The sequence below is a fragment of the Prunus mume genome, linkage group LG1 (genome assembly GCF_029339155.1).
Source record: "Prunus mume cultivar Tortuosa linkage group LG1, ASM2933915v1, whole genome shotgun sequence".
In the NCBI taxonomy this organism is placed as follows: Eukaryota; Viridiplantae; Streptophyta; class Magnoliopsida; order Rosales; family Rosaceae; genus Prunus; species Prunus mume.
This window is the reverse complement of record NC_142698.1, coordinates 27,604,287-27,628,086: the sequence shown is the minus strand read 5'-3', so window position 1 is coordinate 27,628,086 and position 23,800 is coordinate 27,604,287. Positions and strand designations below refer to the sequence as shown.

At 37.0% G+C, this 23,800-nt stretch overlaps 2 protein-coding genes across 3 annotated transcripts; both read left to right on the top strand.

Moving 5' to 3' along the window:
- Positions 1–456: 456 nt before the first annotated feature.
- GATA13 (GATA transcription factor 13) lies at positions 457–4,020 on the top strand. Of its 2 annotated transcripts, none has more exons than XM_008247015.2 (3): positions 457–711; positions 1,606–1,842; positions 3,241–4,020. In XM_008247015.2, exons 1-3 carry the CDS (start codon positions 667–669, stop codon positions 3,886–3,888), a joined length of 930 nt encoding a protein of 309 aa, XP_008245237.2. In that variant the 5' UTR covers positions 457–666; the 3' UTR covers positions 3,889–4,020. The 2 variants fall into 2 exon arrangements, with proteins under 2 accessions (XP_008245237.2, XP_008245238.2); XM_008247016.3 differs by having other exon boundaries at positions 661–802.
- An 8,108-nt stretch (positions 4,021–12,128) lies between these two features.
- ARF10 (auxin response factor 10) lies at positions 12,129–16,355 on the top strand. Its single transcript, XM_008247019.3, has 5 exons — positions 12,129–12,375; positions 12,479–13,810; positions 14,790–15,694; positions 15,849–15,914; positions 16,089–16,355. Exons 2-5 carry the CDS (start codon positions 12,704–12,706, stop codon positions 16,168–16,170), a joined length of 2,160 nt encoding a protein of 719 aa, XP_008245241.1. The 5' UTR covers positions 12,129–12,375; positions 12,479–12,703; the 3' UTR covers positions 16,171–16,355.
- Positions 16,356–23,800: the final 7,445 nt, after the last annotated feature.

Sequence of the window (23,800 nt, the reverse complement as noted above, 5' to 3'; positions counted from 1 at the left end):
TGTGTACACATTCTCACAACAATTTTGATCCCTTGGTTCTCATTAACAATGAAAATGTGTGGGTCGGTAAGGATTGAATCAAAATCTAAGAAGCTCCTCCTCAAAATATATAATTTAGTTTTCTCTCCTTTTTGCTAAAGATTTCAGTTCAGAAGAAAAAGAAACAAAGAATTGATTTTGTTGGAGAATAATAGTGATATTTTGGAGTGATATAAATGGAATTTTGAGCATATAATAATAATAATACTAAAATTGAAGCGTAGTGTTTGCAAATACTTTGAACTGAAAAACTTAAAAGTACGCTACGCACGTTGTGGACGTTGACTGAATGAAGCGAACAAAATCTGAACCTAATTTGGAAGTGAGACCTCACTGTAAAAACGCATGGGCAGCTTCACACAGTAACCCCCCTACTTCTGGTGAGAAAAGAAAACCTAAATTCCAATCTCAGACAAAGGCAAAGAGGGGCTCAGAAAGCCTTCTTCTCCTTCTTCTCCTTCTCCTCTCTCTCTCTCTCTATCTCTATATCTCTATCTCTATCTCTGTCTTTCTCTCTCTCCCCTTCCCTCTCTCTCTCTCCCCCTCCCCCTCTCTGCAACAACCAAAACCAAACAGCCAACAGCTCTCTCTCTCTCCCTCTCTCCCTTAGGTTCTTGTGACAAGACAATGACGGCGGTCTCTGCTGACGTCACCAAGCTAACGAAGCGTGAGGTCCAACACTCCCATCCCTCTATCTTCTTTACCATTTTTCTTCTTCTTCGTGAATGATGTTTTCATTCGCCGGTTTTAGGGTTTTTCAGAGGTTTGCCTTCGCAGTTTGCTTCTCTCTTGTATTTGCATTTTCTCTCTTTTCCTTCGTTTCTACTTTGTTTGGTTGGCCAGAAAATTGAATTGGAAACAACAAAACAAAAAAGGCCCCCATTACTTTCCGCTTATTTGTTTAAATTTTTTTGAATTTATTTGAAATTAAATATTCTGCTAGTTGTTGGACTGAGACTGTAATTGTTTAATCTCCATGCAATGTGAATTATTGTTTGCCTTTCTAGCAATTTTATTTTTCCCGGCATTTTCTCAGAAGCCAAACAGGGTGCTTTGGGAATCCGGAATACGAGGATTGTTTTTCTTTTTCTTTCTCATTTTGCTCGAGTAGTCTCTGCCATGGTAAAACGGCGACGTTGCTGGTTTTGAAAGTACCGAGCCGAAAAAGGACGTTTCCAGTTTTGTGCTTTGTTTCCAATTCAACATTAATGAAGAAATTAATTGGATAATAGAATATTCAGAGTCCTAATTAGGGTAACCTTCAATTAATGACGATTTTCTACCCAATCAAAACCCTTTTTCCTGTGAATTTATGGCCCAAACCCGTCTGTATAATGCAATCCCACGTTGATAAGTAATTACGTAATAATCCAATCCAATCCAATCCCTGAGATAGCTTTTCCTTTTTGACTTCTCACTAAGATATCTCTTCCTTTTGAGTTTGTTTTATTGTTTTGAACTTTATATATAACAAGCGAATTGCATGCTCACTTGTTTGTCAGTATGCCTTAGAGTTTTCTTAATTAACGCTTGCTTCCTTTGTTGCCCTTTTGCCACTGTAAACAGAATATTAGTGCCATGGCTAGTTCTATGCCCACTGATGATAATTTCAATATCGAGAGCTTCCTCCCTGACGAACTCAAGACTCTTGATTTCCCCATGGAAGATATTGAAGAGTGTGTTGAAGACGAAGATTGGTATGCGCAATTCCAAAACCTCGAACCGCCTTCCTTTGAAGATTTGTTTTGTCCAAGAGTTTTGGATGGTAACGACGACATGAAACCTAAGAACCTCTCCACTTCGGTGAGTTTATTATCTTCTGCCCCTTAAAGGGTTTTCATTATATTTTGTTTTTACTGTGAAAAGGTACTTGCCTCTATTAAGTAGTTTCGCATGGCGCCGTTGTGTTGAATAGTTTCTGCTAATATGATTGATGGTTGAGCCCAGCATTTGGTTTTGACAATTTTTCTTCCATACATAACTAGTTAGTTTGTCTCTGCATGTTGCTTTGCACTATGGCATATAATATTCGAGGAAGACTGTGACTAAGTGATGTATATAATCGGCAATTTTATTCATATGGGATACAAAAAGTATACATAACTAGTTATTGTCAAATGCTTGAATAATGCACCTTACCCTTTTAATGTACTATGAACATTATGGTTAGGCAAAGTGTAGTGATGATGGAAAGCCTACTATTTGTATATTTTTCTTTTGATAAGATACTATAGGTATACTTTGAAAGAAGATAGAAGTAAGTATATATCTCTGGCATGTCATCACAGCTTCCATTATATAGGATTTTTTTGTTATGTAGTTGAGTTTTCATGCCTGCTCTTGTATTTCCACCACCCAAACTGGCTTCCTGCAAGTTGAACTTATCCTCGAAGGATGTAAATCATATGGTGTTACTGGCTGACTTTGATGGAATGAGGCTCAGAGTATATTCTGAGACTAGATTTAACCAATGCATCTTGCACATACAAGACATGCATAACAGACTGTTGTTTCTTCACTTCGTGATTTAGGTATTAGGGTCTTTCCTTATGGTTTGTAATGTACAAGAATCAGAACCATACATTAAGTCAGTATTGATTTTTTTTATAGAACAAATAAAAGGATATGATGAATTAGACATCTAGGCTTTTTGTGGTTGGCAGGATTTGTATAAGATATACGTATTTGATTAGAGAAAACTGCTTATTATGCATCTGCAATTTATCTCAAAAAAGTTTTAGGCTCCACTTGAAGATTTCAGCTCTAATTTTACAATTCTAAGAGGACTAAGGTGACTGGTGTTCGTTTTTCATATAGAGTATACTCTAAAATAGGGTCTTTTGTTGCTTTGAAGCTTTCTTTAAGTCTATCAATGTGGATGGTGTTCAATTTTTATCTTATTCTTGAGAAGACTCAACCTCTGCATAATGGCCTTGTGGCCCATATAAATTAGTTATAACCTCCGTGCAGTTGATGGTGAAACACATATAAAAACTCACTGAGTTTTATGTTTAGGAATGGTAGGATACCTCATTTGTACTTGGTATCTTAAATTTGCTTGCCTTTTTCTTGTTTCGTTTCTTGCGAAGAAACTTGGGGTTTATTATTGTTCTAGCCAGAATTTATGTAATAAATGCAACATTGGTCCTTCTCTCATCTATTTCTTTTGGTTATTCCGATTGTCCTTTGATTTGCTTTCAGTATGGACAAACTTCTCAGCGAAATCAATTACCAAGGACTGCTGCTAAAACTACCCGAGGAATAAGCAGTATTCGCAGCGAGGACCTTGAAAGTATTGGCTCTTGTGCTGCTCAATTTGAGCCCAAGTTTGAAAAGCGTACCCGAAGCAAGCTTTCACGAAGCAAGCGTTCAAGCCCTGCTATTTTCAATACTCAGTTCTTTCCCAGCACCTCATCCAACTCCTCTGCCTCTGAAAATTTATATCATTGGGATGCTTCTGAATCAGACTTAGAAGGCTCTCTCACTGAGGAGATGTCGAACGCTGCCAAAAGAAAACAAAAGAAGAAAAGGAATCTATCGCAGCTCTCAAGTGCAGAGATGAGAAAGCTCTCCCAGGAGGAACCAGGTGAGAGTCGGGAGACTAAGAGATGCATGCACTGTGCAGTGACGAAGACCCCTCAGTGGAGGGAAGGGCCACTAGGACCAAAGACCCTCTGCAATGCGTGCGGGGTTCGTTATAGGTCTGGCCGTCTCTTTCCGGAGTACCGCCCTGCTGCAAGTCCTACATTCGTTGCGTCAGTCCATTCCAACTCCCACAAGAAGGTTATTGAGTTGAGAAACAAGGGTTGCCAGGGGGCTACTATGGGAATTTTATCCTCGGCCCAGTAGGAAACCATATAGTAGGGGTAGTCATTTCTTTCATTATATTTGAAAATGAGAACAGTCCTCTTAGCTGAGAGACCTTTCTTGTCTCTGTTTTATTGCTTTTATTTATAATTTATTTTTTATGTTCTTTGTGTACATGATGGAATAAGAGGTCGTTGCCCTATCGGTCCAGAGCAGTCATTACCTCCATCGAGGGAAAAACTTTTAAGGGAAGGAAGGAGAAAAAATTAGAGTACCCTTAATTGTAGGCATCTTATGCTAAACCAAAAATTAGAGTGTAGTAGAGCATTTACCCTGGACTCGCGGTCTCGTCTTGTGTTTGATTTCCCGTTCTCTGATATTTTGCTTGATGAAAAGTTCTTAACCCAAAAAATAACCGATTAGACTTTATATTCTTCAAACTTGTTGTTGAAGTGTTCAACAAATATGCAAATAAGATTCTGAAGAAAGATGATGAAGAGTTTGTTAAGAATTTTAATCCAATTTCTCTTGCATAAAAACTTATTTGATTTTCATAATGAGTCTTGTACTCTCATTCGATAGATGAATGTTTACAAAAGTACAAATTATATTTAAAAGAGTAATGCTACACTTACCACATTTTTATCCCACAATTCTATACATGAGACGTTCATATTATATGCCACATCAATTAAATGAATGAAGTGTATTTTAATTAAGGCAATTACAAAAACAAATAAGGGAATAAATCATAAAAGAAAAGAAAATATTAAATAATTTTAATTGATGTACATAAGATTATAAAGAAATGGTATACAAATGTGGTAAGAGTAGCATTATTCTATTTAAAATTAGTACGTAGAATGAAAGTCATGATATTTGAAGTAATCCAAAAAAGAAAACAAATATTATCTAAAAAACAATAGCTAAAGAAACTCTTTTATGATTTGGGAGGACACAAGTCCAATTTAAATTTAGGAAAGAGACTAGACTTTAGTTTTAGAGGAATAATATGATGTATTTTTACACTAATGGGGCCTTGTTTTCACAAGCGATATTGGGGAGGTGATTTTCTCACACACACTATCAGTGTTATTGGAGTTGAACTTGAGATGAAGTCAAAGTTTTTTCACTGGGCTAGACCCGTTGCTACTAATGGGGCTTTTGTTGTAGACCTGATGTATTTTCAGAGAATGGTTGAGGTAAAAGGCTCCAAAGATTCACAAAGGCTCACGTGATATTTCCCCAGAAGGCCACCAAACAGAACAAGATCTGAATTTATATATACAAACAAAACCACCACAAGAGAAAAAGAAAAAAAAAAGGTGAACATATATATACATATATATGACTCAATTTTGTCTTCAACTGACCTTTGATGAGCTAATTTTCAATACAATTTTTCATATCATATCTATATGATCATGAGCTCATTTACTCAAGGCATCTGCTGCATGTGCAAATTATTGAGTTGAGGTGATCCACTGACCACTATGTGTGGCTGTGATGTACCAATTCTATATCGCTAACCCAATTTGATTGAAAGCAAACAAGATTGACCTGAGTCAGCAAATGGAATTATTGGTACGAGTACAACTATGCATATTAAGATCAACTCTGCAATTGTTGAGAAATACTTTAATGTCATGGTCTTATAACTTTGGGTATTCATCTTTCTCATCACGTGATGTGAGTTTCTTAAAACAAAATTACTTTATGAACAACTTCTACTAGTATGGATGAAATTTTATAAGGAGATGAGAAAGCTAGAGAGATGCATAATTTAGAGGCCCATCTCATAGAAGTTTTTAACTTATTCTTAGCAAGCAAACAACCTCTTTGGACTTAGTTGGATTGATCCATGCCTTTAGTTTGCTCCAAAATGGTTATCGGTTCGAGCCCTCATGGTACCTCTGTGTGTGAGTTTCAAGTTTTTATAAAATAAAAAATAGCTAAAATTTGCCTCTTACTTTCATAAATATCAATGTTTTTCAAAAACTTTCAAAAATTACCAAAAACTCATATAAAAAGATTCAAATGCCCTCAAAACCACATAAACCTAAAAAGCAAAACCATATCAGATAAAAATTTGAGAATCTTTGTACGCACACTTGAAGAAGTATTGCAGCCCTAACTATATGTGAGTGCAGTTTTGCTTATTCTCCGTTTTACTTGCTTCCTTCTTTCATGATAGTCTAAGTTTTGATTGTTCCTTCCCATATATTTTGGCTTCTGGACTTGTTCCCATGTATTTTGCTTTCCTTTTTTTATTGGGCGTAAAATGTTAGTGATGAACTCTAGTCCATTGTTTATAATGGGCTGGGCCATACATTAAGGGCATGGGCCGACAATCAACTCACTAAGTTTACTTCAATAACTTTTAGAGGGAGAAATGAGATAGACAATAGTAAAGTATAATAGGCGTGTAGATAATGAAAAGAGAGTGAATGATCCCAAGCATGTGTATTGGGGTCAACCCTTATGATCCATATAGCATGTGTTTCTGCTTCTTGTTTTGTTTCTTTTTTGACCTTTTTCTTGTAAAATCGGCAATGCAATAAATAATATTTATTTAGTGTGTAAGCCTTTATAGCTCCAATGACATAAAGCTAGCTGAAGAAATCCAAATTCTCCTTGCAATCAAAAGCAACATAAACTAATGCATTTGTGTTTAACGGGTTTTTAGTGACACTAAAGAAAGTTTCAAGGGGTCAGAAACCAAAAGGATGCAAACATAGGATGAATAAAATAGTGCGATTAGAGAGCATTGGACATTAGCAAGGAGCTTGTAGTTTAAGTGGTTAAGAGATTTATCTCCGCACCTGATGTTCTAAGTTTGATTCCCTCCTCCCCAATATCACTTGTATAAAATAAAATAAACTTTCAACGTTAAGCAAGCACAATGAGATTGTCGGAAACACACGCAGGAAAACATAAAAATGATGATATTAAAATAAAAATAAAAACATATTAATTATGAATATTAGAGAGTTCCAACTTTCAACGAAAGGGTATAAGAAAGAATCCAGCACAGATGACAAAGGGGAGGCAGCGGCCACACGGCCCTTGGCTGGTTGTGTGTTGACATACTTGTGTTTGTATACTATGTACATATTAAAATCATAATCCTAGAGTTATTAATTTTGTTTATTAAACTTCCTCCTCGTCAAATATACGTGTGATAGTGCGAGATAAAAGCTTAAACACTAAGTGATATGATATGTATAAAAATTTGATGATATGTTTGTTTTTCTTAAACACGTCATTCTTTAATTGGATTATTATGCCAGTTAGCACTCACGCACCGCAAATTACATGCGGATACAAAAAAAAACTTGTTAAAAGACAAAAAGAAAAGACTATGCAAATATATCAAACTGTAATTTTTATTTTTATCAAGTAAAAAAGAATATCTCCTTACTTGTAAGCAAAATGTGAGTGTTGGGCTCAACCTAGCAATCAATTGGAGCACGATGTTCACGTGCAACCATTAACTATTGAATGGGATTGAATTGGATTGGATCTTCGGTTGACTCTCTTGAAAGCTTTTTGCTACTTTTGTATCTCTCTTATTAGTCAGATTCTTATCTGCTGCTGCTGCATAGCCAATGTACCAATCTCTGGTACAATGGACAATGGTCCCTCCTCCATCACACCACCACTTGCTGAAAATGGTCACCACCCTCAACTCAGCCAAACCAAACCAACCATAACAAACAAAGGAAGCAACCTCTCTGCGCGCTTTGACTTGTGCCATTTAAATACTTTTGTCCAAGACTTTTCACCAGAAAATTGAACATTATTTCTCCAGTTGGAACACTTTTTACCCCTTTAGGCCCAATTTGTATTCACTTTTTACACAACGCTCTGGTAATTGTACCTACAAAAGGAGGGTTTTAATTTGTAACTTATACAAACAGTGTCTAACTCAATAGAAAAAGGATTTTGATTTATAGATTAATGATTTCATGTTTGAAATCCATGGCACTTTACTCGTGTGTGTGTGAAAAACCTTAAATAAAAAAATTGTGACTCATAGTCTAAGGATGAGCATTGATATCAAGATTTATGTCAACTTGAGGGTTTTTTTTCCCATGGATATAATACTTCAGGGCCAATTTTTTGTGGAGTTGTGTTTGGGACAGTGGCTTGCACACGAGAGAGCGACTGTTATTTACATTTCTCATTTGTGAATTATATCTATGTTTCATTAAGTACAATTTGGGGTTAGGTATGCTAAACATTCAATCCAACTCAAAAAATTGATATGTTTGGATGGTTAAAAGTAATGTATATAGGCTGAGATTGCTTTTCAGTGACGTATGACTCTTAGCATTTTCTTATTTGTGGATGTAAAAAATGTGTGTTTAAGTAAAATGGGGGATGCTAAAAATTCAATCCAGCTCCAAATTTGGTCATGTTTGAATGGTTAAAGGAAACTCGAATTGAAGGTTAACAACTAATAATACATCTCTTGGGTTTTAGTTGGGTTGCGTCATATATATGATATGAGTGTGAGCCCGACATTCTTCTAAGTAAAAAGAAAAAAGAAAGAAAGAAAGAAAGAAAGTCACGGGCCCACGGCACAGCTTTGAAACGATGTGTTTTCAGATAATTGTCGGGTGGTGTATGGTCCCTTTTCAGCTCTCCCCGATCCTGCACATACACGTGTCACGAGATCCGCCCTTTATAAACACCGAGTCGACTAAAGGAGAGTTTCTTCGGGATGAACTCAGAAACCCCAAAACGACAGAGATTTCGTGGACTGTCGCACGGAGTGGGCCCCATAATCCTCCAGTGCATTAAAACTCTACAGATGTGGCAGTGACATGTCAGCGTAATACTCCCCGTCAGGTCCAAACTCGTACGACCTCTCTCTCTCATATCATCCATCCTCATGGGTTGTCTGTCTCTAGCTGTCCAACTCTCCTTCTCTCGCTCCTCCGCCTTACGCAGAAGGGAAAGTTGGTCTGTGGTTGAATGCGCGCCACGGCGCACTTTAGCAAAGGCCCGTAGAAGACAGGCCTTGTCTTGTCCCCACTGGTTTTATTATTATTTTAATCTCTTTGTTTTTCTTTTTTGTTTGAACAATGACAGTCTAACCGGCAGTAGCAGTTGGGTTGTCGTTTTAAGGGGGCCAAACACAATGCTGTCGTTGGGTGATTTGGTCTAATGCAAACCAGGAATTAATTTAAGAGGAAAGAAACTCGAACTTAAGTGTAAGGAAACGGATTCACGGATTCATTGCCCTCGTCAACTGGTCGGCTAACCCGTGTAGACATTTCTTTTTCTTTTTCTTTTTCGTTTGTTCTTCAAGCATTTAGTGTGTGGAGGGGAAGAGAAAAAAATGGAAATTGTGAAAGGAGCATAACGGTATGCTTCTTTGGGAGTTTTGAAACATGATATATAATATAAATGCAGCTTGGATCGGATTAAATTGGATTGAATGGTGTGATTGTTTGCTACTTTTTCCAGCTCATCTAACAGCTTTAATATTTGACCTTCCATTGGCTTTGTAGGAGTTGGAACAAACAAGAAATTACAGGGACCAAACTGTTTGATAATAGACTAGCTTTGCATATATCAATCCTTGGCCTTCTTCACGTGGTGCAATACCCTACCAACAACTACATGGACCAAACTTTTCCTTTTTCTCACATACCTTGGTTTGAGTTCATCACTAATAAAACACAACTTGTATATATCACTATCGGACTCATAAACAAGATACGCGACAAACAATTTAATTTATGTTGCCTGATATGTGACGTTAATATTATTTAAACACGTAACTCATAAATAGATAAAATAACATGTCAGACTGTTTATTTGATGATGACGGACTTTTAAGAGCTCTCTTTTAAAGATATTTGGGCAGTAGCTAGCGTCGGCAGCCGAAGTTGGCTTTCTCATCCAAAAAACCAAAAAGGGTCCAATTCTAGAAGGACCACAGAGAGAAAAAGAGTTTCAAGAGAAGCAAACAAATCCAGAGGTTGATGAGACCCCACACATAATAGGGTTGGTTGGCATGGTTATGGAGACGGCAAATTTGTACGTTAATTGGACCAAGGATGTTGGCCTAAGCATAAGATAAGAAATGGTTAGAAAAACCACCTAATTTCATATATATAGCCATGCTAAATTTAATTGCATGGTCACGTCATTTATTTCTTGTCTCAACCTTGTGTTTTTGGTATCAATTCTCATATGCTTGCCCAACCAATTAATTTAATTTGATTTAATTTGATTTCTCTATGGGATTGGCAATTGATGCAACAAACCTTGGCTTTATAGGCTTAAACTAAAAGGTCAAAAAGAATGCCTAAAGCATGCCTAGAGGCTAAGAGGGGGCCTCTTTCTTTCCTTCTTTTTCATTAATAATGTAACAATTATGAAATTCTTTAAGAGGCCTAATTGGCTTGATGTTATCCGTCGGGATTGATGTTTGTTCTTGTTACTTCACCAAAAGCTTTCAACCTTTTCACAAAAGAGGGATTTTCCGTAACGGATTTGATGTTGTTACTTATTAATAAAAATATACTAAATGTCAAAAACATTTTTACTAATAATGTGTTTTCTTTCACAATATATTTTACATTCAAAACTATCTATGTAGTTTTGGAATTGAAGAGTTTACTTTATACTCTTACACGATTAGAATTTTTAGGGTTTGAAAGATGTCTTAAATGAATGTTTATAGCGAAAGAATTTTAGACATAGACGCAATCTCAGCGTCATGAAGATTAAAAGTAAATTGAAAACAGTTGATTTGACCTAAAATCTACCAAAGTGTTAAATTTATTTTTGTTTAAACGAATAAGTAAACATACTATATAAATAAATAAAACATTGTTAAGTAAAGACATAACTTTCTGAAATGGTTGTGACATATTGAGATTCTCTAGTCTCCGTCTAAAGTTATGCTTAGGTAATGTTGACAAATCTTTTGAAAAGTAGTTGGTGTTTTTCCTCAATTTGCCGTTTTCGTCTTGTAGCTCATGACCATCACTTTTGGCTTCTACTTAGGCCTTGAATATTTTGAGAGGTTGTATCCAAAAAACAAAGAAAAATGATTTGAGAAGTTTTTTTGGTGAGAAAGATTTGAGAAGTTGTACCAAGAAAAATAAATGAAGTTATGTTTTGAATATTTTGTTAGTGTCTTACTAAAAAATTACTCTCACGTCAAGTTGTTTTGTTTCCGGTTAAGGAACTTTACACAAGTGTTATTACAAGTCCGCACAAATTGTAATGGATAGCGATTTCGACACTTCTCTTTTGCCCATATGCACTCCAAACTATATAGTTTACAGTTCATTTTTTGCATTCAAAGAAGAAATAAATGAGCCCAAAAGAATTGTGTTCAAATCAGTGTCCACTATAAATTTGTAATGGATTTAGGGTTCACAATATATTATAATTTGGCTGAATTCATAACACAATATTTGACAGAACCCGACTCAAATTTAAATTGATAAGTGAGTGTACACGCATACTATACAAGCAAGTGTATACACTTACTGCAAGAGCGAGCGTATACACTCTTCTCCTCCTCTTCGTAACAAGAAATAAGAGAGAAGAGTGTATACACCCTACTATCACTCCTCCCGAGTCTCCACACAAAGCAACCACTTCTTATCTCTTTTACCATTTCACCCTTTTTACCAACGCTCCTTTCCCTATCACACCCCCTTCATCGGCCCCGACCAAAACATCGCGGACCCCCACTTCCCCACCAAACACTCCCCTACGCTCCCTCCTGCGCGTGTTCCTCATTTTCCCATTAACCATGCGCGTGCCACTTCCGTCACGCTCCCGCGAGATCGAGTGCACAAAATCCCCCAAAGGTTGGTACTAATCCTATGGGCTAGTTAACCGTTAACCAAGGGAAAATCAAAGAAGAGTTAAGTTTAACCCGAGGGTTGAGTTAAAGTTTGTCTTTTTGACTGCTCTGATTTCGGAGCCAGTCCAAGTACTAGTTACTGGTTACTTAGTTTCACTCGCGATATTTTCTCATTTTATCGCTAATTCTTTGATTTGATTTGTTAAATTTCAAGAAGAAAAAGAAAAACCCATTCATCTTAATTTCTTATTGGTTTAAAGATTTGTTTTGTTCCGGTTCTGGAGAGAGAAAACCTCCACGTCTTCAGATCTGATTACATCTGAAAGAAAATGTGAACGACAAAAACGAAGATAAGGAGGAAAAATTCAGGTGAGAGAGACACAGTGAGAGAAGAGAGAGAGAGGGACCTGATCTTATTAAAGCTTGGAGCTTTTTAAAGTGATGGAGCTAATTCACAGTGAGAAAAAGCAGATGGCTACTGGGTAGTGAGAGAATCTAAACAGTCATTCTCTCTCTGATTCCTGTGTGTTACATTGAAGTGAAACAAGAAGAAGGGAATGGGCAAAAGCAAGCGAAGACAGAGATGAAAGAATTGGAGTAAAAAAGTGAACCCCACACACACTCGAGCTCGACACTCCTATTTGGTACAATTATTTTTTATTGTGACGATTTTGTTGTACCCAACAAAGGTAAGAACTGTGAATTTAATGCCGTGATTGTTAGAGGTCCACTTTTTATTCACTTTGTTTTTGTATTAACTCATTTTGGGATCTTTGTTTTTCTTGCTCACAGCATTTACTCACCGAATCACCAAAAGCTCTCCCAAAAAAGTGCAAAGCTTTTTCCCTTTTCTTCTTCGTTACCATGAAGTTGAAGCCTTTATTGCCTTGAACCAACAGCAACATTCTAACAACAACAACAACAACAACAACAACAACCAAAACCAGAAAACAAAAAAACCCAAAAACACTCACTGTTTTTCTTCATCCGGGTACCTTTTGAAATTGACCCAAAACCATGAGAGACTTAGAGAGAAGCTTGGATCCTCAGCTATGGCACGCCTGTGCCGGAGGCATGGTCCACATGCCTCCGGTGAACTCAAAAGTCTTCTACTTTCCACAAGGCCACGCAGAGCACGCTCAAGCCCATGTCGATTTCTCATCAGCCTCCCTCAGAATCCCATCTCTCATTCTCTGTAGAGTGGCCTCCATCAAATTCATGGCGGACCCAGAAACCGACGAGGTCTTCGCCAAGATTAAGCTAAACCCAATTGAAAACAACGAGCCTTATGCCTCGGATGAGGGCTCCATGGAGGCTGGTGAGTCTGAAAATCAAGAAAAGCCAGCATCTTTCGCTAAGACTCTGACCCAATCGGACGCTAACAATGGCGGTGGGTTCTCTGTACCCAGGTACTGCGCTGAAACCATTTTTCCTCGATTGGATTACTCGGCCGACCCGCCGGTCCAGACCGTGATTGCTAAGGACGTTCATGGCGAGATATGGAAGTTCAGGCACATTTACAGAGGCACGCCCAGGCGCCATTTGTTGACCACTGGGTGGAGCACATTTGTGAACCAGAAGAAGTTGGTGGCTGGCGACTCGATTGTGTTTTTGAGAGCTGAAAATGGTGATCTTTGTGTTGGGATTAGGCGAGCCAAGAGAGGATTGGATGGCGCTGGTGGGCCTGAATTGGCATCTGGGTGGAACAACAGCCATGGAGGAGGCTCTGGAGCTTGTGTTCTTCCATATGGTGGGTTCTCTGTGTTTTTGAGAGAGGAGGAGAACAAGATGGTGAGAAACGGGGGTGGGAGTTTGAGTCCCAATAGGAATATGAGAGGAAAGGGGAGAGTGAGGCCTGAAAGTGTTGTTGAAGCTGCAACTATGGCGGCAAATGGGCAGGCGTTTGAGGTGGTTTATTATCCGAGGGCCAGCACGCCGGAGTTTTGCGTTAAGGCCTCGGCGGTGAGGGCGGCGATGAGGGTGCAGTGGTGCTCAGGAATGAGGTTCAAGATGGCGTTTGAGACTGAGGACTCATCTAGGATCAGCTGGTTCATGGGTACAATTGCTTCTGTTCAGGTTTCTGACCCAATTCGCTGGCCCAATTCCCCTTGGAGACTTCTACAGGTATTGTATTGTTCTGTGCTTTGGTGCTCAAATTGTACTTCGTTTTTGGAATTTTGTTGTCTATTTTTTTATTTTTATTTTATTTTCTGAGGTTGTGTTCTTGGGGCTGTTCTTGCATGTTGTCCTATTTGGTTTGTTGGTAGGGACTAGGGAGAGAACAATCAGATTTCTCTTCCCTCATATCATGTCATGTCTTGCATCTTTTGCCTTGTATCAGTTTGTGAAAATTCTTGAATCCGAGGTCTCGAGGTTTTGGCTCTTCTCATTTGGTTAGATGTGCTGAAATGTTTTTGAGTGAATCAGAGTGTTTTTAGTTTTTTGACCCATTTGCAGGCTAAGACAAAAATGATTTACAACATGCCAAATTCACAGTTTTTCATCTCCCCATCTGATTTTGCCGAATTGCTGCAGTTCTTGCTTCCTTTATGTTCGTCAGCCACCATCCTTGTGTGATTGGGCTGTAAATGCGGTCTGAAGCACCAAACTTCTGTTGCTGTTAGAACAGGTGTCTGACATGACTTTCATGGAGCTCACATGCTGCCATGATTCGATATGGTCATTCATAGTAGTGTGGGATATAACATTAGAGAATCTATATTGTTTTAGTTGTGGAACATTTCAGCCTTTCTGCTGAAGTTCCTAAATATTCTAAACAGAACACATCATGTCCAGTTCTCTTAGTTGATAAGAATGTTATCATCATTCTTAAGCCAAACTCATTCCATGGGTCTCACTGTGCGCAGGAAGAATTGTATGATAAGAAAAATTATGAACTCTACATGGAAAGACAATATTAACACTGTTCTTTAGTACAGCCAAACTGTTTAACTATAGACTCAATTTTTTTGCATGTTCCCTTCTATGGATGAATATGTTGCAATTATGTCCTATTTGTAGTCTGTTTAAAAAATGCAACCTCATTTGATCCTGCTTTGCATCACTTCCCGTTTACATCTATTGACAAATCACCATATTACAGGTGACATGGGATGAGCCAGATTTGTTACAGAATGTGAAGTGTGTCAGCCCATGGTTGATTGAACTGGTATCAAATTTTCCCATGATCCATGTGTCACCCTTTTCACCACCAAGAAAGAAGTTGCGTCTCCCGCAACCAGACTTTACTCTTGATGGTCAATTAACATTGCCATCATTTTCAGGCAACCCCCTCGGGCCCAGCAGCCCCTCGTGTTGTCTACCTGACAACACTCCTGCAGGCATACAGGGAGCCAGGCATGCTCAATTTAGAATATCTTTATCAGATCTCCACGTCAACAACAAACTGCAGTCGGGGCTGTTCCAATCCAGTTTCCAGCGGTTCGATCAAAATTCTAGAATCTCCAATGGCATTAGGGCAGGCCATACAAGCAGCAATGAAAACCTTTCTTGCTTGCTGACAATGGGGAATTCTAGTCAGAACTCGGAGAAATCTGATAATGTGAAGAAACACCAGTTTTTACTCTTTGGTCAACCAATACTTACCGAGCAGCAGATTTCTCGGAGCTGTTCCAGTGATGCAGTTTCACAATTACTTACTGGGAAAGATTCAAAAAATGGGAACCAAGACAGAACAAAGTTTCTTTCTGATGGTTCAAAATCTGCACATGGGATGCAAGTTTCACTAGAAAAATCCTCTAATGCTGGGTTTCCATGGAATAAGGATTTTCAAGGTTCTGACTTTGACCTGGATACCGGTCATTGCAAGGTGTTCATGGAGTCAGAGGATGTGGGGCGGACTCTGGACCTCTCGGTTCTTGGCTCTTATGAAGAGCTGTACAGGAGGCTGGCCAACATGTTTGGAATAGAAAAACCAGAGATGCTGAGCCATGTTCTTTACCGGGATGTGACAGGGGCTGTTAAACAAACTGGAGTTGAACCATTCAGGTATCATTTATTATGTTATATATTTCTTTTCTTAACTTTTGTCATATGAATTTTGAACTCTGCATGGAGTCTTAACTCCCATTTCAGGTGAATTTGGTTTCATCAGCTATATATTTATTCGCTTTTCTTCTCTCTCCTTTTGTTGGCAATGCAGTGATTTTATGAAAAAAGCAAAAAGACTGACTATTCTAACACATCAAACCGGTGAAAGTATTGGCAGGTAAGTGAAAAGAATGATCTCACACTTAATAGATATATGTATGGATCTCTCTTCCAATGCATTCCTTTCTCTTCCAAACATCTGGAGAAACTTTCCAATCTAATGTTGAATATATGAGAAGAGCTTCCTATGTGGATATTGATTTAACATGAAACTTGAAAAACTGTTTTGCAGGACATGGATTCGAGGAATGCAAAATGCGGAAAATGGACTCAGCGCAACAAATAAGACTGGTCCTTTGAGCATATTTGCTTAGTCTAGTATGGCATTTAAGACTAAATGCCAAGAATACTGAATGAATGTTGAAGTTCACTTAATTTTTAGTTTAGGAGAAATGGGATATTGAACTCCTCTTATTAAATAGTGTCATCTTAGTATATTTCTTGTGCTAAGTGTACATGTTCTACTCAATATTAATAAAGCTCAATGTTATGGTGAAAATTTTGCATGCCTGTCATCTCTGCAAGTGATCTATTTTCTTTTAAGACTCAGAGGTCATGTCCTCACCTGCATAGTGTTTCTAGGAAATGCAAAGAAGTTTTCACTCAAGCACATCTTCAGCATTTCCATGCTTTTGAAAAATCAACAAACATATTTGCATTTAAGAGAATGACCATGTTCATTGGCCAGTTCAACCTTCATTAACCTAATTGAAGTTAGGAGAATGTTATGTTGGCTTCATGGTAAGGTGAATGATGACACCAAATTAACATGCTCCCTCATGTCATGTGTCAGGCAAAAAAACAAAAGAGAAGTACCCTAATTTTGTAAGTATTATTCATACAATACCAGATCAAAAAATTGAAAAGGAAAATAGTGCAAAGTAGGTTTAGTTAAAAATGAAAAACAAAACAAAAATCATGATGAACTCACTGGTTGTTGGGATTCTTAAAAGACATGAAAAACCCACTGGTTGTTGGGATTTGTTTTTAAGAAAATGAGGTGCTTGGTTGGCTTCCATGATATGCATGTTAAGCTTGAAGCCAATTACATGTGAAGTAGATTCCAACAAAATGGTATATAGAGACAGATAGACTTTAATACCTCCACTCTTAGCTGCCAATAGTACACAAAATATCTCCCATATTCTCAAATAAAAGAACAAATTCAGAAGGAAAAAAAGAAAAAGAATCCCATGAACAAGTCAAGAACCTGTTTATGGTGAAATGGAATCTAAGATGATTGAAAAAGGTGAAGGGCTATTGGGTTCATGAAATTGGCATTTTGTTTTTTACTTTATTGAATTGGCTTTTGCTGTTGTTGGATGTGCATTGGCAAACAATGTACCCATGTCCTACTTTTGGGTGTTTTTTTTTCCAACTCCATTCCAAGTGTCTTACATTTTTGCCTTTTTATGGTCCAAAGAACAGAAAATAAAACTTTTTGATGCTTCATAAACTCTGTATTTTGTCCTTCAACTTCAACATAGTAGAGGAATTGCATGAAAATGAAACCTCATTGAATTTACATTTTCTATTTGCCACTTAGCTTCCACCAAACATTGAGCCCTTGACTCTTGCTTTATAATATATTTAGGAACTTTGACCTTCTTGTGCCCAAAAAGTTATTTATGTATATATATATATATATATAATTATTATTGTGGACGTCATGTATTTTATATTACTCCTCAATGATTTTCTTTCTGTTTACAATAGCATCTGTAAGATAATAACGTGTGGACATCTGGATGAGAGAATAATTGTGTATATACATAATTAACAATTTTTTTTTTTTGGGGGTCCAAACAAGTTATAATTTCCAATTAGTGTATAATGGTATTAAACATTCTATTAGTGTCCAATTGAGTGATGAAGAGGTTTATACAAATTTTGTAGTTTGCTTATAGAAAAATGAAGTCAGCTGAGAGGGCAACAAAATTATGTTTTCGACCATTTTATAATTGAAATTAAGAGAAATTAAAATTTATATAATTTATTGACATAACCTGGTCCTCAGAGCTTGGGATCTGAAACCCCCAGAAAACATGACCTGCCTGCCCTGCAATTTGGGTCTGGTCAGTAGTCACAGGTTGAATTTTTCAAACACTAGACCACAATTTTTATTTATTGTTATTATTTTTTAAATCCCAACAAAAATAAGTACAAAAACCAAATTAAAAATTTGGATTTCCCAGCCCAAAGCAAACACACACGTGGCGTGGACCCAAATGACAATTAAGGAAGGGCTGATGACATCAGGACTCACGTGCGGTCCAACACTTGTGTCGCCTTTTCGATGGCCGGGCCTTTTTTTATTTTTATTTTTATTTTTGTTTACGGTCCAAACAGCTGATTTTGGTGGTGGATTGGGTTTAGAGATTAGGGATTTGGGATTGGGATTGGGATTTGACTCCACCTAGTCCACTTCTTCTTGTTTTAACTTGTTAATCACTGAAAACGATGCGTTTTGGTTCAAACTAAGTACACTCAAACCCAAGTGCCTATTTGTTAATTTGGGGTTAATTAGTGACAATTAATTAGGGAAATTGATATTGCTTATTTTGCTTTGAAATTAGAAATATTCATGTTAGCCAGTAAGGACCATGGAGGACTGTGGGATTGGAAATTGTGATGTTACTCTATTTTTCAAATGTATTAACAAGACAATAATTATGAGAGCCACACCATTTTCTTTCTTTAAAAGGTTTTTGTATGGTCTTGCTCCATCTTTTGATATTCTACATAACTTCTTTCTACTGCAAATAATGGCTTGCCCATGAATCTAATAAACAAAGATTATAGAGAACATGGCAATTTAAAAATATGATCATGTTACTTTGAAAGCCTCCGGGCATGAGTTTACCCAATTGACTAGCATGGATATACTCATCATTCTGCACCCGAGTTTGAATCTCCTTCTTCCATAATTTAGAATAGACTAAAGTAAAACACAATAAATTTTTTTAACTTCATGTTCCAAAAACAAAAAAGTGAAAGGGAAAGTCAAATAGTCAAATGGTCAAAGAAAGGATTGGGGAATGCGCCGAAGGAGGAGTGAATTGTGCAAAGACATAAACATGTTTACAATAAATTCATATTTTCCTCTCAGTTTTTTGCTCTACGTTTTTCAGTTCCAAATTCCGTATATTACGGGATCCGAGTTTCTCGCATTGGGATAGAAAAGTGTCTTAATGGATCATTAACACATCAATAACATAATATCTGCACAAATAAAACACACTCAACAAAAGATATTGTGCCCCAAAGTATTCATTACATAAATTTTTTAAAAAAATAATACTACACTCTTATAACTATATCATCCTTGTTTTTCTTTTTTTATGCTAAAAAAAATAAAATTACAAGACAAAACTCATGAGGCAGGCAGGCTCAAAGAGGTCAAAATAAAAAAGAAATACAACCGATAAGGAAAGACAGACCGCGCATTTGCAGTAAAAATTTGTCTCCATGAAAACACGTTGAGATCAAATGAAAGCACCATGGGAGTAAATCTGCCAAATGTCCTCGGACACAGTCAATTATCAATTTGGAGTCCCCTTCTACAACCAGATTTCGCCATTCATGATCAAGATTCAAGAGCATGAACTAAAGCATAACGCATGGCAACACCTTCAGCAACCGTGATTGTTGCCCCTCCAATGTTCGTGGCCTATACCATCCTATCCTTGTTACAAAATTCAATTTCAAACTAAAAAATTATTCAATGACGATGATTATTAAAAGTAATTTTGCACTATATGTGATTTCATGATTCGAACCGTTGTATTATTATTTTCCGGTTTTTTTAATATTCTTTAAAGCATTACTCAGCTCATGTTGTAACTTGTAAGCGTAATTCTTAAGCGGTCCAGCTTGGAAAGCACTGAAAGAAAAATAAATGGATAGACTTGGGTGCTTATCTGCGCAACAAGCGGCAACTGTGCATGAGCTATATTTGCGCAACAAGGACAACGACATAACCAATGTTTGATTGATTACAAGATATGGAGAAGTAGATAAATCATGATTCGACATGAATTATAGATATTTTGTTCGGTAGCCCATCTTTTCTCGAACCTCAAGATATTGGACTTGCTTGTCATTTATGTCTAAATCACAAAATATTGATTACAAAGAATAATGCACAAAAGAATTTAAGTAATTTGAGTTGATAGTATATAATAGGGCTCAACACGGTTTGGTTCATCAGATTAAGTGGCTGAGATCGTCCGCTGAACCGATTAAGTCAGTGCAAGAATATATATGGGACCGATACCAGCCCACTACTTGTCCACCAACCACAGTCGGCTCACCAAATCAATGGTTCAGTGCGGGTCAATTTTGGTAAGTTCGAATGCGAACGATGACGAGATTTAGCGACGATGATGACGACAATGGTGACATGACAACGAGATCTTGAGAGTATCTATGGATGACGAAGGGAGAGAAGACTTCAAGAGAGACGTGACAGAGAGAATTTATGTTCGTTGTGACTAATTGAAGGAGACGAAAGGTAAAAAGATTAATGAGTTAAAATGAAAAAATGTGGTGTGAGGAGGACTATAGTAAGTTTTGAGCCGAAGTAGTAGGCTTGTGTCGAGTGGAAAATGTGAGTTTTTCAAAGCAAAAAAGAGAGTAAATATAGGCTGGTTTAATTTGGTTAAACCACAGATTTGGAAATTCAAAACTGTGAACAAAACTGGCTGAGTTGATCCTATTTGACTTTACCATCGAAATTCCAACAAAAAAATAGAACATACCAAATCAACACCATCGCTCTAATTCGGATGGATTGGCCAATTTTTCGTTGCAAATGTTGGACTCTAGCACAGGAGAGAAACTTTCATGCAACGGAGATAATATCTTTTTTATCTTCAACCAATAACACAATGACACGTATGATAATTTTTTCGCTTATCATTGTGTTATTAATTATAGATAACAAAACAATGATACTCTTCTTACAAGAAAAAAATTTCCTCGCGCAAGGCCCCATTAAACCCCCAAAAAAAGAAACAAAAAAGGGGCCCGAATGTATGGCATAGACGTATAGAGGTTTCGAAATGACAATGAGCCCACAAAGTACAAAAAGTATGAGAGTCCTTAAATATATATAATAGCATAATGGAAAAACCATGCATCCTTTTATCCTTTCCGCACGGTGGTGAAGGTAATGGAAGCTTTCAGATTTTCAGTCCAAAACAGAAAGCGAGGCTGATCCATCCACTATCCAAAATTCAAACATAATGGAATCTTTTTGCAGTTTACATTACTTCATTGTCTTCTTCGATTAAGGCCAGTTTGGTATTGATATGCTGTTAAAATAATCGCTGTTAAATTTGCTATGAGAAAAAGCATTTTGACGTTTGGTAAATTTTTTTGTTAAAAGTGACGTTGGTACAATAATCAATTTCTAAGTGTTTGATAAATTTTTTTATGAAGTGTTGTGAGCTATGTATAATGACTAAAAAGGGCATTATATTGAAATGGTTTTTCTGTTAAAGTGTTTGATAAAAGAAAAAGAACTTTCACTTTCACTTATAATTTTTTTTAGTATTAAATATGTTTCCATCACACCCTAAAAATTATTTTAATTATAAAATAAAATAAATATTATGTTGAAAATTAAATATTTGTATCCAAATGCTCTAAACTAATGTTTCAAATTAAATCTAATACATTCCATTAAAAATAAATATTCTATCAAAGAAACAAAGAAACAAAAATAGGAACCAAAAAAAAAAAACAAATCTTGCACTGACTTGGTCGATTGAGATCGTTCAGTGCACCGACTAAGTCAGTGCAAGAATATATATGGGACCGACACCAACCCATTACTCGTCCACCGACCACAATTAGCTCACCAAATCAATGGTTCAGTGCGGGTCGATTTTGGTGAGTTCGAATGAGAACGATGACGAGATTTAGTGACGATGATGATGACGATGGTGACATTTGACAACAATATCTTGAGAGCATCTATGGATGTCGACTTTAAGAGAGACTTGACAAAGAGAATTTATGTTGGTTGTGGCTAATTGAAGGAGACGAAAGGCAACAAGATTAGTAAGTTAAAATTATAAAAATGTGGTGCGAGGACTATGGTCAGTTTTGAGCCAAACTAATAGGCCTATGCCAAGAAGAAAATGTGAGATTTTCAAAGCGAAAAAGGAAAGTAATGTAGGCCGATCCAGTTTAGTTAAACCTCTAATTCGGAAATTCAAAATCGTGAACGAAACTTGTTGAGTTGATCATGATTCATGTTCGGCTTTACCATCGAAATTCCAACAAAAAAATAAACATACCAGATTGGTTCGATCATTCTAGTTCGGCCGAATTGGCCAATTTTTCTTTGCAAATGGCGGACCCTAGCGCATGAGAGAAACCCTCATGCAACGAGGATTACATTTTTTGCTATTCCCGATCAATAACACAATAACATGAAAGATCAATTTTCCACGTGTTATTGTGTTATTAGCTGGGAATAGCAAAACAATACTATCCCGTTATAAGAAAGTTTTTTTCCTAGGGCAGGCCCTCCTATCAGACCTTTAAAAACAATATAAATAAATAAAAAGAAGAAAAAGAAGAGGAGGGGAGAGAGAAAGGGGCCCTAATGTATAGCCCCATAGAGGTTTCGAAATGATACTGAGCCCACAAAGTAGAAAGTATGAGAGTCCTTGAATATATAATAGCATAATGGTAAAACCATGCATCCTTTTATCCTTTCCGCACGGTGGTGCAGGTAATGGAAGCCTCCAGGGTTTCAGATTCTTCAGATTTTCAGTCCAAAACAAAAAGCGCGGCTGATCTGATCCATCCACCATCCAAATTCAAACATAATGGAACCTTTTTGCAGTTTACATTACTTCATTGTTTTCTTCAATTAAGTTTGTGTCATGAAACACCATGATAATATGCCAACTGACACAAGTTTTCATGTTAAGTTTGTGTCACTCAAATCAAACGGAAAATAGAAAGAAAAAGAAGGTAAAAGAGGAGAGATGACAGAATTGAAGAGCACCAAATAAGGGCCGGATTAGCAAAGACAAGACAAGATGTTACACTGAACACAGACATGAAGAGACCAGAGAGTATACAGAAACAGAACAAATACACTCAGATTTTCCCATCGAAACCCACAAGATGCCTTTTTTTTCTTCTTTTCTTTGGGATCTAAAATCAGTAAACTCCCAATTTTAACTTCCAACATTAAATAAATACAACCTCCCATTAAATTGGTTCGCCTATACAACAGAAAACCTATTCTTGCATTCACGCAGAACTTTGCAATTTCTTTGTGTCTTTCCTTGTTTGCCAAGGTTTCTCTTCTTCTTTTTCCCGTTGATCTGTTGAGATTTGAGACAATGAATTCATAAATACTTTTTTCCTCACTTCACTTCACACGTCTTTGCCAACAATGAGAGCAAAAGCTAGAAGTCGCAAACAACATATATTCTCAGCTGGACTCTGGTGGACACAGGAAACAACTGCATTAAATTTGTCCACAATATCATGAGCAGTTGATGATTTGTATAAGCTCAAATCAACATTATTTGAACAAAACCTCTATTTGAAGAGAAATTCATATCTCTGTCTAGACCATGTTGATGAGCACGCTCATCATCAATGTAAGAAACAATGCAGAGCTTTGAAATTTCCGATGTCCAAATGTCTACGATACTGACGATCAATGCCCATAAACACACAGGCCCCAAACTCTTTCCTCAACTCGTTCACATTGGCTTTGTTGGTATATAATCACTTGCAAGTGAGAGTGTTGAGAGAGAAAAAAAAAAAGTTAAAACAACAGAGTTGGGTTCCAAAGCATTTTGCATGTTACGTCCCTCTAAACTAATGGCTTCTTAGCAATCAAATCATTTATTTCTTAAAATGTTTTCCACAAAACACAATGCACACAGTCAATGATTGACACTTAATCTC